The sequence below is a fragment of the Zingiber officinale genome, chromosome 5B (genome assembly GCF_018446385.1).
Source record: "Zingiber officinale cultivar Zhangliang chromosome 5B, Zo_v1.1, whole genome shotgun sequence".
NCBI lineage: Eukaryota > Viridiplantae > Streptophyta > Magnoliopsida > Zingiberales > Zingiberaceae > Zingiber > Zingiber officinale.
The window spans coordinates 121,009,711-121,023,077 of NC_055995.1; the positions used below are offsets into that span (position 1 = coordinate 121,009,711).

The 13,367-nt window shown below is 37.3% G+C and overlaps 2 protein-coding genes across 11 annotated transcripts; one reads left to right on the plus strand and one right to left on the minus strand.

Moving 5' to 3' along the window:
• Positions 1-4,755: 4,755 nt before the first annotated feature.
• LOC121985661 (heterogeneous nuclear ribonucleoprotein H2-like) lies at positions 4,756-6,832 on the plus strand. Of its 2 annotated transcripts, none has more exons than XM_042539250.1 (2): positions 4,756-4,869; positions 5,751-6,832. In XM_042539250.1, exons 1-2 carry the CDS (start codon positions 4,853-4,855, stop codon positions 6,628-6,630), a joined length of 897 nt encoding a protein of 298 aa, XP_042395184.1. In that variant the 5' UTR covers positions 4,756-4,852; the 3' UTR covers positions 6,631-6,832. The 2 variants fall into 2 exon arrangements, with proteins under 2 accessions (XP_042395184.1, XP_042395185.1); XM_042539251.1 differs by having other exon boundaries at positions 4,759-4,869; positions 5,837-6,832.
• Positions 6,833-7,222: 390 nt separating this feature from the next.
• On the minus strand, positions 7,223-13,361 carry LOC121985662 (pentatricopeptide repeat-containing protein At5g13270, chloroplastic-like). 9 transcript variants are annotated; one of them, XM_042539257.1, is made up of 5 exons: positions 12,264-13,361; positions 9,322-12,121; positions 7,966-8,084; positions 7,712-7,804; positions 7,223-7,629 (listed from the first exon to the last, which is right to left on the minus strand). In XM_042539257.1, the coding sequence occupies exons 1-2, from the start codon at positions 12,357-12,359 to the stop codon at positions 9,611-9,613; spliced, it is 2,607 nt and encodes an 868-aa protein (XP_042395191.1). In that variant the 5' UTR covers positions 12,360-13,361; the 3' UTR covers positions 7,223-7,629; positions 7,712-7,804; positions 7,966-8,084; positions 9,322-9,610. The 9 variants fall into 9 exon arrangements, with proteins under 9 accessions (XP_042395191.1, XP_042395189.1, XP_042395186.1 ...); XM_042539255.1 differs by having other exon boundaries at positions 7,910-8,084; XM_042539252.1 differs by having other exon boundaries at positions 7,878-8,084.
• Between the last annotated feature and the right edge of the window lie 6 nt (positions 13,362-13,367).

The following is a 13,367-nucleotide window of genomic DNA, read 5'->3' on the forward strand; positions in this document are numbered from 1 at the left end:
AAAAGTTATGACATCTTAAAGTTAAACTTATAGTTGTAAGAGCTATGATAAAGTCACCACACAGTTGTAATAGCTACAAAACTATAACTACTATAATATGTATGCTGGCTAAACTTTGTGAGATCATAATTTTATCATTAAAATCGCTTCAATTGAACTTTATCATTAAAATCAAACAAATAAAATTTATATTAAATGGATTAATTTGATTAAATATTGAATTACTTATTTTTTTATCAGTTGATTAATGATATAGACACTTAAATTAAATAATTTTTGTCAAAAATTGAAAGGGCGCCCTTTTTTAAATAAATCGTCAAAGAGGCACCTTACATTGATTTATTATCAAAAGGGTGCCCCACCCTCTTATAAAATGACATAAATATCCTCCAATATAAATTAACAACTTATTCTCATTATTATCACTCTTTTATTTTTTCCACATATTATAGTGGTATCATAGCTACTACAACATGGGGGGAAAAAAATAAAACTAAGATTATTCGGAGCTTTCGAAAAGGATTTAAACGAGATTTTTTGAACTTGAAACATGCTCGTTATAGGTTTTACCTCATAATAAGTTGTAGATATCTGAACGAGTTTCAATTTGATATACGTAGATTGTTACACTTTCTTCTTTTGTAACCGAGATCCGATTGTTTAGTGGATTGACCATCGGATACATCCTAAAGGGGCATGAGCTCTGGAGTAGGAGTCGTCGAAGATTCCAGACCAAGTAAAACTAAATGTGTTTTGATTCCTCTATTTCTTTTTCTTATTCTATTTTTTCCGCTACACATTAATTTTCAAACTAAAAAAGAAAAGTTTTTTAAAAACATGATTCACCCCTCTTATATTCTATACGATCCTACATGAACGAGCTTTTATTTGATATATTGTGCGCCTAGTGGTTCAACCTGAGTCAAAAGTTATAGTCTCTTAAAATTTACAATTTAAAAATTATATTGTAGCAACTACGAAATCGTAACTGCTAACACACAATATACACTTTCTTATACAAGAATTATAGTATTTAACAAAAAAAATGTTACCAACACTTGTAAAGTGTGAAAAGTGTGGCTCGAGGTTGGTGCTGCTCTAACCTCAATAGTTGGACATAGCAGTGTCATAGCAAAGTAAAAGTGAGAAGATGGCACAACAGAAAGAGTTTAGGAGCTTGTTAGAAAGTTGGATAGAATTCACTGACCGAAGCCTCCTTTTAAAGGTATTGGAGGCGCCTCCAATGCCTTCGGAGCACCTCCATTCGAGTTGATCCTCTTCGTGAACTTTGGCTTCTATCCACTCAGAGGTGCCTCTATTCGACTGAGGGCGCCTCCAACTCTCCAACCTGAGGCACCTCCATCAACTTGAGGTACCTTCAGCGTTGAAGTTTTATCCTCGATGCTTATCTGCTCTTGGACACCTCCATCAATCCGAGGTGATTTACCGAGGTGCCTCCAATACTGTTCATCCAAGGCTTATTTTTTGCATTTAGCTCCTACAAAAGTGTGTAAGTTCAAATAACAAAATTCTCTATAAAATTGAGTTAGTACATAATAAAATAAAATGAATTTATGAATTATATCTTGTTTTTATCAAAATCAGGACCTAACCTTGGTCTCAACTTAGATTTTCAAAATGGATCTAAGTTGAACCCGCGCATACAGTCGCATTAGGACTCGTCCTCACTGGATCTCTCATCTAATTGCTTACCTCAACTTACCAAATGCAGACTTACTTGACGTCTGATCTTTTGGCCCACTAGGTCTTCCTGCTATATACCGCATCTGAATTTTAGCTAGTTGTTAGGTCCTGCAGATCCAACTGAATTTCCTATCAGATATCAAGTCATCTCTTGACCTATCTAAGCTTCCTACCAGTTATCAGGTTCTCTTGACCTAACTGGACTTCAGCTTAGTATTAAGTCCTTTAGACCTATCAAAGCCTACACACTAGGAAAATACATTATATCACAAATAATTTGACTTTAACCTTTTATCATACATTAAAACCAAAATTTGATTATTAGTACTAACGACACCAACAGTTTAGAGATCTCGAAGTTCGTTTAGAGATCTTTGATTTGATATATTATATGTCCTGTAGTTCAATCTAAGTTAAAAAATTATAACATCTCAAAGTTTACTCAACATACATGTTATATTAACTACAAAATTGTAGCTACTAGAATTACAAGTTCAACTATAAGAATTCATAACTTTTGATTTGAGTTGAATCATGAAACTCACAATATATCAAATCGAAGTTTGTTAAGGGATCTTCGATTTGATATATTGTGCGTCTTGTGATTCAATTCAAGATAAAATTTATCCAGCATACACGTTATAGCAGTTATAAAATCATAGTTACTACAACTGTGTGACAACTCAGTTTTAACAGCTATGAAATCGTAACTATTAAAACTACAAGTTCAACTTTAAGAGATAATAACTTTTGATTCATTTTAAATCATGAAACACATAATATATCAAATCAAAGCATGTTCAGATATATTCAATTTGTAATATTATGTGTCCTATGGTTCAATCCGAATCAAAAGTTATGGTCTCTTAAAATTATAACTTGTAGTTATAGTAGCCACGGTTTCATAGCTGCTACAATCTGTATGCCAGATAAACTTTACGAGATCATAACTTTTGACTCAAATTGAACCATAAGACACATAATATATCAAATCAAAGATATCTAAATGAACTTTGATTGATGTGTTATGTGTTTCATGGTTCAACCCGAATTAAAAGTTATAACATTTTAAAGTTGAACATGTAGTTGAGCAGCTATAGTTTTGTAACTGCTACAACTGAGTTATCACACATTTGTAGAAGCTACAAAACGGTAGCTACTACAATATATATGTTGGGTAAACTTTGAGAAGTTATAATTTTGAACTCAGATTGAACTACATGATGCATAATATATCAAATCAAACATTATTTGATTTGATATATTTTACGTCTCGTGGTTCAGCCCGAATAAAAAAATTATGACCTCTCAAAGTTCGTTTAAGGTTTACTATTCATGTTGTAGCAGCTATCGTTTCGTAGCTCTTACAACGTGAATATTAAACCTTAAACTTTGATAAACAATAAATTTTCGACTCCGATTGAATCAAGAAACATATAATATATTAAATCAAAACTCGTTCAGATATCTATAACTTGTTAGGAGGTGAAATCCGTAACGAAGTTAAATCCGTAACGATCAAGTTTTGGGATAAAAAATATTGTTTAAATCATTTCCAGAGCCTCTGAATAATTTTAGTCATACTGCTATAACTATATAACAACTATGAATTTGTAAATGCTACGAACATAAACTATCTGTATGATGAAAGACAATTGTATCATTTTACAATTTTACAAGGATGGGAACATGTAACAATTCATTAAAAAGGGGTGTTCTTGTCATTTTAACCCAATAATTTTCATCCGATTTAGATATATCAATAATAAATTGTTTATAATATAATAATATTTTGATTTGACCGATTTATAAAATTTTAAAACAAAATCGAATCAAAAAAATTTAAAAAAACTTATATATTTTTATAAAAACTAAATTTATAAATTAATCAAATCAAACTTTGATCGATCATGTGCCCATCCTACTTTCGACCAAAGCCAACTGACTCTGTTGAATTGTTGGACTAAAAAGTTCTAAATTAAAGATCTCAATATTGCAGAAATATTGTATAAAAGTAATAGTAAATTATTTTTTTTTTTAAAAAAAAGACGAAGATAAAGCAAATTAAACCAGTGGCGGCGATGAACGCACCGCTGGTGCAGCAGGCCGCCGCCGTGGCAGTCTCAAAGAGCGACGTCTAGTTTCCTCGCTCGCACATGGCGTCGCGCATGCGCACCACGCGGCCGGCGCGGCCTGTCCACGTCACGAGCCGATCTTCCCGGAGTGATCCTTTTTAAGGACTCCCCATCTGGCTCCGGCTGTCGTACTTCCGCTAATCCTGACATGGAGCGCCTAGGACGCGGCAGAGGGAAGTAGGCGACCGCCGCCTGCGACGACTCCTGCGGCTGCGACGTGCCGTGCGCAGGCGGCGGCGCCTGCAGGTGCGCGACGTCGGTGGAGGTGACGCACGCGCTGTGCTCCTGCGGGTCGCACTGCAGCTGCGGCGACTGCACCTGCGGGGCAGTGCCGGCGGACGCCGCGGTGGGGAAGGAAGGCTGCAGGTGCGGCCCCGATTGCACCTGCACCGTCTGCCGCATGTGACGCTTCTCAGTGTTGACAATGCTCTAGTTAAATCTTCGTAGAGCGAAGATGCACACACAGTAGTGAGCTATGAGCTGAGCGTGTAAACGATACATGCTGAAGTTGCATATATATATATATATATAAAATAAAGTAAGCTAACTATATGCCGTCTTAATACTTTTTGATTGCATTGATCCTTTCTTGTCGTAAACAATTTTATTTTATCTTCAATTTTTATTTTTTTTTAAAAAAAAAATTATTTCGTCCTGTGATCGTGCTGGGTTGGTTCGAACCGGCTGAGTTGACCCGAGCTGGTCTAACCCAGTACGACCAGCAAGGCTAGCAAATGGATTTAGGCCCAGCCCAGTACATGGATATGGATTATGGAAGAAGATGTGATATTCTCAACAATTTTTTAAAAAAAAAGTGAAAGTTTTTAACAGAATTATCAATTTGGGCGGGGCCAGGTCATGGGCCTAGAAATAAAAGGCCTGTAAGCCGCAAGGATCAAGGACTATAAAAACGAAACTAGGGTTCGATATCTCCTGTTGCACCGGCGGAGCGACGGCGTCTACGCGATATCTTGGTGATTGATTGATCGCCGCGGCGGAAGAGTGCAGCAAACATGTACGGGTCACGAGGGTAAGCAAGAAAATCTACTCGTTCGTTTTAGAAGGCAAAATTCGCCCTTTGTTTTCTCACCCTCTCGTTTGATCTAATCTTTGGGGGATTTATTTTGAGCCAGATCTTGGTTTGCGATTTGTGCGTTTTATTTGGACTGTTATCTTCAGATCCCTTTTTCCTCGAAAGAGATTTCATTATCGGCTTTCTTCATTCTGGTGAGCTTTCAGAGTTTTTAAGAACGACCATAAAGTTAATCGGAAAGTTTAGATATTGGAATGATATTATGTGACTCCCTTATAGGATTTTGAATCAATTAATTTGATGTTTAACTGGTTTATTGCTGTAAATTATAAGCCGTCTGTAAAATTAGGTCTGTGATTGCATAGGTACTATGTGTGTGAGGCATGGAATTCCTTTAAACGTGGAATACAAAATTACTAGTAGTAATTTGAGTTCTCACCAAGCGGATCCAAGGCACGCGTTTCGTTAGATATGTACTTATGAAAATTAGTATTATTATAAAAAACTCAGAAAATTCATCAACATCAGCTGGCTTAGTTATCATCCTATTGATTTCATTGCTTTTTTCAGATGAAAAATAGCCAATTGTATGTTTTCTCCAAGTCTTGCATGTTTTCTTATGTATTCTTTGTATCCATTTTGCCAATTGTTTATTGGTCAACTTTTTCCTGGATTTTTTTTTCTTGGATTTATTTCGGTTTCATGCTTCCTTTTTTTTTTTTTTTTGTTGCATTACATGTTCATGTTGAGTGGGAAACATTTTCTGGGCGATACAATAATAGAGTAAATTTTATTATAAAGTTGGGTAAGGCCTTTAATAAATATGGGGGATTGAGCGAGGGGGGTTTTGTCTCCTTGGGTTGTTGGATTATGTGAAGGGCAATGTTGGGAAGCGGGGGGTTTTCAGGCGGGTACGATGGGACAAAGAGGCCGAGAATGATGGAGTCAAATCCCTACTTCGCAGTGAACAGCAGCTTCGGCGGAGCGGATGGATACGAGGTTGGCTCGAAGAGGTTGCGGATCGTGGAACCATCCCCTTTCGTGCCGATGGGAGGCATCGGAAGCTCCTACCAACCCCACGACAGCAGTTTCAGCAGAGGGTTTAGCAGCATTCCCCCCTTCCCTGTGGTCCGACTGAGAGGCCTTCCTTTCAACTGCACTGACTTGGATATCATCAAATTCTTCATGGGTCTAGATATCGTGGATTGCCTGCTGGTTAACAAGAATGGGCGTTTCACAGGAGATGCTTTTGTCGTCTTTCCATCGCCCATGCAGGCTGACTTTGCCTTGCGGAAGGATAGGCATAATATGGGCCACAGGTACATTGAAGTTTTCCCGTGCAGCAAACAAGACTACTACCGGGCAGTGGCTGCAGAGGTTAACAGCGGTGGCTGGTCCTTAGATGATGATTACTACAAAGATGCACCGCCTGTTCATGCGAGAAAGTCATACGAAGACAAGGATAAGTTGGAGAACGAGGTCCTGAAGCTCCGAGGTCTCCCCTACTCTGTGACCAAGTCTGATATCATCGACTTCTTTGGGGAATTTGAGCTGAGTGAGGACAAAGTGCACATTGGCTATCGTTTGGATGGGAAAGCCACTGGTGAGGCCTTTGTGTTGTTTCCGTCTGAGGATGTGGCAAGGAAGGCTATGTCTAAGGATAAGATGACAATTGGCTCAAGGTATGTGGAACTTTTCCCGTCAACACACGAGGAGGCGAGGAGGGCTGGATTTAGATCTAAAGAGTTGAATCTATAGTAATGTGTTCTTTTAGGCCTGGTATTTCCTATTCACTTGAGTTCTGCACTTCTTAAGTTCTCAGGACTGGAGCTTTTATGTTGATTATTCTGTGATGACCTACAACCTTAAATTAATGCCAAACTGTTATGTACAAAGTTTCTTGTTGGTCACTGATGAAGCAAAGGCCTAGTGTATGTCGATCACTGCGTTTGTTTTCTTATGGTCATCATTTTTCTCATTTGTTATATGCCGCTCGTAAATTTGCGTTTCAATTTTCATTGTTTTTCTTCTCTGTTGAACGAGGTCAGCAGCGGAAATGATTAGTTAAATTCGAAAGAACTGAGGAAATAACTGATTTTTCCGTTTTATATTAAAATTTAGAGTTTGAAATTCGATTAGTAAAGATATTTGTCCAAATTTGATATCCTTTTGACCAAGTCCAAACCGACTTCATTCCATTTAGACATCATCACTAGCATACTGTCAATAACCATGACTCAGTAAAAAGCTTCCTTGCTATCAGCTAGTCTAATGGAAGCTGTCGTGAATATTAAAAACCATAGGCTTGTAGTGTCCGTTCTCAGTATATTATAGAAAGAAAAAAAAAACATGAGAATGAATTACGCCTTGACTTTGCCTTCAGACAACGAACAATCAACAATCTATACATTATTAATCACCATGATTATTGATTAGCAACAATTTTTTACATCAAGTTATCTGGTGTTACCAAGCAGTTCTTTGTTCTGGCCAATCTTCATGACATGCATGAGGCAGTTTGCTGGTGATACCATCTAACATGGCTTCCGATAAAAAAAATTGTTGAACAACGCTGGGTATGCACTGTAGAGAATAAAGAACACGAATCTGGATTTTATACTTACAATAGCATTGCCCCTCAAGAGGCTCTCCTCGTCCCTCTGTCCAACAGACTTGTATTTCAACCCTCACCGTGTAAAGTCTCATGTTGGCTTGTAGTCAACCAATAAGGAAGGTGTTTGGTTGAAGGCATTGACACTAAAGGACAATCGGGACCTTCTCAATAGGAGTTCAGTCCAAGGAAAAGAAATATGATCCATGTTGGTTCCTGTTATTATACCTGATCAGAATAATTTTCCTCATCATCAGATTTGTTCATCCCGTCTGCCCATTCTTAAGCTTTAAATCCCTCCTAGTAATGCTGTTTGCCCAACTGTCAATGTCAAACCAATGAGGTCTTGCAGATTAAAGACAATGAGATGACATTCAAGTATCAAAAAACACACACTGTAATTGTATGCTCTTTTCAAGTCTTCACCAGTTCAAAAACTTCAATAAAGGTATCATTTCATGGTGGTGGAGCTAGAAACTAACAGTTTGGGGGTAACCAATGCTTTGCTATGCCGTTTCTCTGAGCTCTTTACAAGTTCTCTGGCCTTCCAGGAAGCTGTAACTCACAAGTTCAACTAGATATCATCGTCCCAAGCAAGACCCTATCAGATGATAATATAGATTAGACATTGCCTGTGTAACAAAAGTAACTACATCAGCTAATCAGTTTACTATCGGATATTGGAACTAAGAGGCCTCTTCTTTATGCTCATTTGTGAAAATAGAAGCAGAATATAACTATTGAAATAGAGAACTATGTTCAACTGAGAATACTAAAGATGATATCAAGAATGAAAACATCAAGGTAGATCAATGACTGAATATTTTGCCAGTGCCTGAATAAGATAGCGTAGCCATTTGCAGTGTCAAAAGTCAAAACCATTAAGTTATGATAATGTCGTGACACTGGAATTTGCATCAGTGGAGATGTATTTTGATGAATAAGATTGTGCTGATGATGGAACTGGCAGCCATAGCAAAAGATTAAAGGTACACAATATATCCTTTCTTGATTAATGGTCTTTAAGTCAATATCAGAGGGCAAAACAACCTCCTGCAACTCTAGAAAATTGCCATTAGATTCATCATCCTGATAATATTGTCTCATCATTTAACTCAACTCTGCAACTAAACTATAGAAGAGATCGCATTTGGGAAGCTTACAGATAGGAGCATCAAGCATCATTTCTAAAAGCAATTCATCTAAAAGGTAGATACGCCCAAAAGAGCAGATAATGACAAATAAAATAGCACACTAACACCAGGAAAAGCAAATATTCTCGATGAGCAACACTCTTTTGGTATTGGCATGTGATCATGTAGTCAGCTTACCAAGGAATAATTGTTCATTACAACAGATGCAAAGGCAATTTCAAAGACCACTGGTAGACTTTGATATTTTTTTCTAGTGCTTACAAGCTCCATTAAAAGATGATTATATTCATCCTGGCGCCCCTAAGAGCTCGTCCTCAGGTTACATGAAATAAGATAAATCACGAGATTAGCTTATAGCCAACCACTAAGTTGGCTAGGGGTTGGAAGGGATTTTTTTCCCGAGAGCATGCGTCCACCAATTTAGTGCTTACAAGCTCTAGAACTATTAACAAATAACAAAAATTGGGATTATCAGCAATATGAATCTTGCCATTAAAAAAATAATGATCTGTATAGCCAACCACTAAGTTGGCTAGGGGTTGGGAGGGATTTTTTTCCCAAGAGTATGCGTCCACCAATTTAGTGCTTACAAGCTCCAAAACTATTAACAAATAACAAAAATTGGGATTATCAGCAATATGAATCTTGCCATTAAAAAAATAATGATCTGATATCTGTTTTTACCTTAAATATAACAATGATGAAAACAGAGAATCAAGGAATTCCAGACATCCACTATTTTCCAAGAGGAAGAACTGTCTAGCCACGGTTGGGAATCTTGCTCTTCATCTGGCTGAATAATTTAAGAAAAGTACAGACATCATTTTTTACATTCAGTTGATGAATTAGGATCTTTATTTTCTGAATGGCTGATTCTTTTCAACTGGATGAAAACTTGATTTCAGAAGGTTGTTTTAGTATACTAAACAAAGAATAGATTCTGATGACTCTGGAAGGAAAATTTGCACCCTAGTCACCAATAGTCATCACATGAACACCTTCCACCTCTGAAATGATGGAATCGATTTGAATCTCTTACGATTATATCACGTCCAGTTACTTTAGAAACCATCTTTGTAAAAGAATGACAATCATTACAAACACGAAGATTCTTAAAAACTGTAATTGGACAGCGTGTAGGTAATGACATAAGCCCAAAGGCAATTGCAAGCCTCTCACTATGGTCAAGAAGCTGCTCCATTCGCTGCTTGTGTATGATACTGACGTCTTCATTAGTGGAAACCTGAGATTCAGAAAGCATTACTAATCTCTCCAACTCATGCAGTTTGAAATAAATATGTTTAGTCAAGGGGTGGTGTTTATCACCCACAATAAATCTATGAATGGTACCCCTAACGGTTATCCAACTGCAACTAACTTCCTTTCTAATTCCTCTTTCATTCATCATTTTTCTAACAAAGGCTGCCTCTTCCCATCTTCCAGCTCCAGTGTACATGTTGAATATGAGGATATAAGCAGCAGTATCATTGGGATCAAGTCTAAGAAGATTCTCACCTGCAATCTTACCAAGGCCCATGTTTCGGTAGGTGGTGCACCCACTCAACAAAATCTTCCAACTCATAGAATCAGGCTTGAAGGAACCAGAGCTGATCAACTCATATGCAGCCTCCAGTTGGCCAGCACGACAGTAAACATCCACCATACAGTTGTAGTGATCAACAGTAGCTTCAACACCATAACCCACGTACATTGAATCTAAATATTCTTTTGCTAAAGAAACCAAACCAGTGTGACTACAGGCATTCAGAAGACCAATAAATGTGATGGCATTCGGCTTAACATTACAACTTATCATCATATCAAAAAAATCCAAAGCTTCTGAAGCCTGACCATGATAAGAGCAACCTGTAATGATAGCTGTCCAAGCAACAGTATCTGGTTCTGCTATCAATTCAAATGCTTTCTGTGCATATTGCATGTCACCACATCTTGCATACATAGTGACCAAAGCACTGTCACCAACAAGATTGGAAATGAGACATCTCTTTATTGCATCAGCATGCAATTGACTACCAGAACTTGAATCAGTTAATGCTGAAGAAGCTTGAAAAAGGCTAGAATATATGAAAGAGTTCAATGTAATGTTTCTACTCCTCAAGAATTTGAACATCCGGAAGCACTCCTCATGTCTACCCAATTGTGAGTAACCAGCAATAATTGCACTCCATGCAACCTCATTGGGTTGAGAGATCCTATCAAAAGCATTTTGAGCTTCGAGAATATTGCCATCATTGACATAGAAGTCAACAATAGGTGTTCCTGCTGAAACATCAGAATCCATTCCTAGTTTAATGATGCAACCATGAATCTGCTTCCCTGCCTTCCAATTTCCCGACTCAGAGCATGCCTTGAGGACAATTGAGAACACAAATGGATCCAACTCTGTGTTTTCCAACATCATATGCTTAAACAAAACCAGTGCTTCAAATTGTCGACTAGCCTGGGTATATCCAACCATGAGACTTGTCCAAGATGTGGCATTCCTCTCCACCATGTGATCCAGAACAAGAGCAGAACTATCCAAGTACCCACATTTTGCATACATATTAACAAGCTCTGTATCAATAGATATATCATTTGAAAACCCAATTTTAACCATGTAAGAGTGGATCTGCTTGCCAATATCAACATTCAAATCTATTGTGCACCCAAGCAGCAAGCAAGCAAAAATTTTCATATCTGGGTCAAATCCCTCGTCTTTCATCCTCAAGAAAAGATCAAGAGCCTCTTGAAGGTGTCCATTGTGAACAAAACCAGAAATCATGATGTTCCAACTACTCAACATCTTATTAGACATTTTATGGAAAACTCTATAAGCATCATCAAAGCCTAAACAACGAACATACATCTTAAGGAGGCAATCAGCAATAGATGTATTAAGGTCTTTACTTCCAATTTTCTTCATCATGTGATTGTGGAAGAATCTTCCATCATTTATGGATTTCGAGATGCCACAGGCTGTAAAGAGAGATTGGTACACATGCCGTTTTATACTGATGCCAGAAGAGTCCATCAAATCTAGGAACTCTCGAGCTTCATTGAATCTACCATGGTTGGCAAGGGAAAGAAGGTGGACACTCTCAAGGCGGCCATTTTGGTGTTGACCTGGCATGGATGACGAGCTGGAGGGGGATGGATGCAAGGAGGCCCACGATGGGATTTTAATAAAGGGAGAAGGATGGTTTTTTAGTTGTATCACATTGCTATTGTCTTTTATAGTTTCATCCTGAGGAATAACATGGTTACCAATATTCTTGTCCATCATGGGGAGGCTAGATCCATCAAATAAAGCATTTTCCACAGGGGCTTTTGTTGAGGAAGACACAATGTGTTTCACGTTCCTTTTTGCTACTACTAGATTTGAAGCACTTGCCTCACTTTCTACTGTTCTCCTCTTGTTGGCCTTATCAATTAGAGCAATTATCTTGTCCCATAGCTCCTTATCTCTTTCAGGTTGATCAGCCTATTTAAAAATAGATGGGAACAATTATTTTCATATAGAATATACCAAAAATCACATCCCTATCAAAACATATATAAACTGATTCTTCAAATATAAGTCCATCAAGTCTGGATCAACTCTTCAAATATAAGCTGTTATTTACCTTATTTATGATGCCTGGATCAACTCTGAGATTCTCCAGTTCAGAAATACTTGCACTTCCACTCTCACAAAGTAACCCAATAAGCAGGTGTGTCATTCCTATATAGTTATGACCTAAAAATCAATGATAATTACCATCACTGACCAAGAGAAAGCAACTAAAATATGTGTGGATATATATTATCATTTATGATTGTGTTGCTTTGTACAGGTGAAATGATGTAATGATCACTGCTGAAAAGATTCAGCAACCAAACCCAGTATAAGAGTGTCACTATAGTTGCAAACCAGATTAACACAGAAAAGATTCCCGGTTACCAGTCAAGCAAGAATATCAATAGCTATTTTAGTCATTAAAGCAAACTTTAGGAGTAACTGTTCTTGCAAGTTGCAACTGCTATGCAATAAACAGCTTTGCTTTTTGTCAACTGGTAGATTGCTTGATTGAGATTTGAGATAACATTATAAAGAGAAATACTTCAAAAGCATCTCCTCGTGACCTCAAGGACTCAAGATAATAGTACACAGGTAAGATTTCAGTCAAGTTTTGGCCCAGATCAGGCAGATGCAAGCCAAAATAACCAGGTCATTACTCAAGGAAAAAAGTCACTCCACATAAATCAGGAAATAGAATGACGTTTGTGGATCATATGACTAGCTCCTATTCCACTGAAATAATATGTCCCATATTATAAGGCCAGATTTTGGCATATTTCAATGTACAACTTCCAACCCATATTTAGAATCAATTTCAATTACACAATTATCATTATTAGTACCTAATCATTTTCTATATTTTATAAAGAACGTATAAAGTAAATGATTTGCTTTCCTAGTATAACAACAACAGTTCTCATATTTCTTTTAACTATAGAAATAACTAAAAGCATCCTTTTAGGATGAAACATTTAATTTCGTCTAGTATCAAAGATACACGGAGAATAAAAGAAATTAATCTTGTTATAGCTATAGAAACCTCAGATATGAGTCTGTCTTGAAATCTGAATAATTTGATCCTTCAAGTCCTCTGTAATTATATAGGGAAAATTCACAAATAACAAAATAATTCCAGTGCTGAAATGTTCCTTGTGCTACTTCCAACACC